Below are 2500 nucleotides of genomic sequence, written 5' to 3' on the forward strand. Positions count from 1 at the left end.
TTTTTTCTCTCAAGTAAACATAACAATAAAATAGAAAATAAATATATATTCAGTTATTAATAATATAATATTCATTCATTAATTCTAGCAATATGTGCCTGAAACTTGACAACTTACCTTGACATTTTAAGAGTTTATCAATATTTGTAATTTCATATTTTTTTTGTTGTATTTTTATTAAAAGTTGTTTTATATGCTTTTGTAATTTATATTAATTTATATTTAGGTTTAATTTTATATTTTATTTCTGTTTTTATTTCTCTTTTATTCCCACTTACTAGCTGAATTTTTTGTTATTTGTATTATTTATTTTGAAATATAACCATTTAGGTTGTAATTATTTTTTTTTATTTCGGTTTTAGTTTTATTTCCAGTTACTAAGCGCTCAAACTAAGTGCCAAGGCATTTATTTTTGTATACCATCTAATAGTATGTTATATAACTTCTTGAAAATCTTGTGATACTGTCAGAAGTGCTACATTCTTACATTTGTATTCAATTCAGTGTTTCTCAAAATCAATAAAAAGTCAAATGCAAGCTCCAAGTATGATACAAACCTGCAATAATTAAATATGTTAAAAATAGACAAATATCATTTATGTATTTAATCCTGTTTTATAAACTAATGTCTTTGCTAATGATGCGATTCAACCAAACTAAGCAAAAGTAACACATCTGTGTCTGATTGTAGTTATTTGTGAACAGTGTTGATCTTTCTTCTTCATGTGATTAGTTTGAGCTGCTCTCTCTACTGTACAGACCAGAACTTACACTTCCTTCAGCCTGAGACGCATTCACTTCACTTTAGCTCTGAAAGGGCTTTTGTAAAAGAACTTTTATATTAAAAATAAACAAGCAAGCCCCGCCCAGATTTCAAAAGTAACACAACTTATCACTTTCTATAAAAAGTAACTAAGTGACGTAATTTGATACTTCTGAATGGAGTAGTGTCACTGTTGGAAGTATCTGTCCATCCTCACTGTTAGTGTTGTGTGTCCTGCAGACGGTTCAGACGCACCGGCCGCTCTTCCTCGCTCTTCACTGTCAGGAGGTCGGAGGGAAGAACTACGAGGCGTCTATGACACACGTGGACAGCTTCATCAAGTAAGTTCACCTGAAGCGTGTGTGAATCCGGTTCCTGATCAAACACTGTGTGTGTGTGTGTGTGTGTGTGTGCTCAATACCATCTCATTATTAAAGGCCAAAGCCAATATTTACTCACACCTGAGCAGCTCAACCTGCTAATGAAACAGAGATATGACATATATGATCATATTTGTTGTTTTGCATTAAAAAATGCAGTTGCTAATAACATGACATGTTCGTTTCTTGTTTATTTCATGTTTAAACTAATTTGAGAGTAAAGCACTAAGCTTTTTTGGGAAGCTCACAAAATGTATTTTACCAAATTCAAATTATGTAAAATATATATATATATTGTACTCTTTACTCTTCTGTAGTCTTATATGAAACTGACCAAAAACTTCAGTGATTGTGATTTAGCTGCAAATTGAAGAAAACTTGTTTTTCAAAGCACTTGGTGACGTTTTTTTACTTCATACACAAAACAAGAGCGAAACAAAATCTGATTTCTTGATGATTTGATAATTTGTAATGGTGATTTTATAGTTATTTTACCATTTCAAAATATAAAGGAAAAAGTGTGAATGACTAATAAGCCAGTAAGTGCTCCTCTGCTGCCATCTACTGGTTATGATGCTGATTTGATCTCTTTTTTTATTTCACCGCAGTATATTTATAATCACAAACCTTTAGTTGCAGTCTGGAGCCCTGTTATAAATCAAATTCTGCTGCTAAACCTGTTTCACACTCAATCTCCTCATGTCTTCTGTCTCTGATTGATAGTTTAGAGTTAGAGTAGTGTAACTGTACAAGCGTCCAGCTTCAGCTCGACTCAAGTCTTTCCTGATTGTGATCAAGTAAAGGTCAGAATAAGGTCAGTAATATCTCCAGATGAACTCTTCCTGGACTGAAGCAGCTCAGCTTTACTTGATTCTCCATCAATCATGTTTCAGAGTCTCAAATCTGATCCTCAGGATCTTTTGAGGAGCGTTTGTTTCCAGAAGCTTTACTTTCACTGTTCCTCGGCGGAGGAATGATCTTCACAAGCCTCCAGAACATCTCACATCTTCTGAGGAGCCTTGATTTCTCCAGCTTTCCATCACTGTGTTAAATGTGCGGATCATTTACATCTCGACACATTACTGGAGATAAAGAGTGATGTTCAGATCAGTTTATATCAGTATCTGCTCTACTGTTAGAAACATCTCACTGATTTACAGCACAAGCAGCAGAAGATCATCACAGAAATAGCAGCTTCTGTCAGTTTTTAAAGGGATAATTAGTCAGCAACAGGTACATTGAGATATAAAATTTTAATGATATTTAAAATAAATTTGAGTAATGGTAAACTGTTCAGTTGAAGTTCTCAGCAATGCATATTACTAATCAAACATTAAGTTTTGATATATTTATGGTA

The 2500-nt window shown here is 33.1% G+C and overlaps 1 protein-coding gene across 3 annotated transcripts in view; it reads left to right on the forward strand.

The window, feature by feature from the left end:
• Nucleotides 1–2500, forward strand: part of LOC132156671 (inositol polyphosphate-5-phosphatase A-like) — a 164028-nt gene that overhangs the window by 34550 nt on the left and 126978 nt on the right. For all 3 annotated transcript variants that reach the window (XM_059565607.1, XM_059565606.1, XM_059565605.1), the window contains exon 3: nt 1004–1104. In XM_059565607.1, the coding sequence (XP_059421590.1) occupies nt 1004–1104 (101 nt within the window). The remainder of the gene's footprint in view (nt 1–1003; nt 1105–2500) is intronic.

Source organism: Carassius carassius, chromosome 14 (genome assembly GCF_963082965.1).
Source record: "Carassius carassius chromosome 14, fCarCar2.1, whole genome shotgun sequence".
NCBI lineage: Eukaryota > Metazoa > Chordata > Actinopteri > Cypriniformes > Cyprinidae > Carassius > Carassius carassius.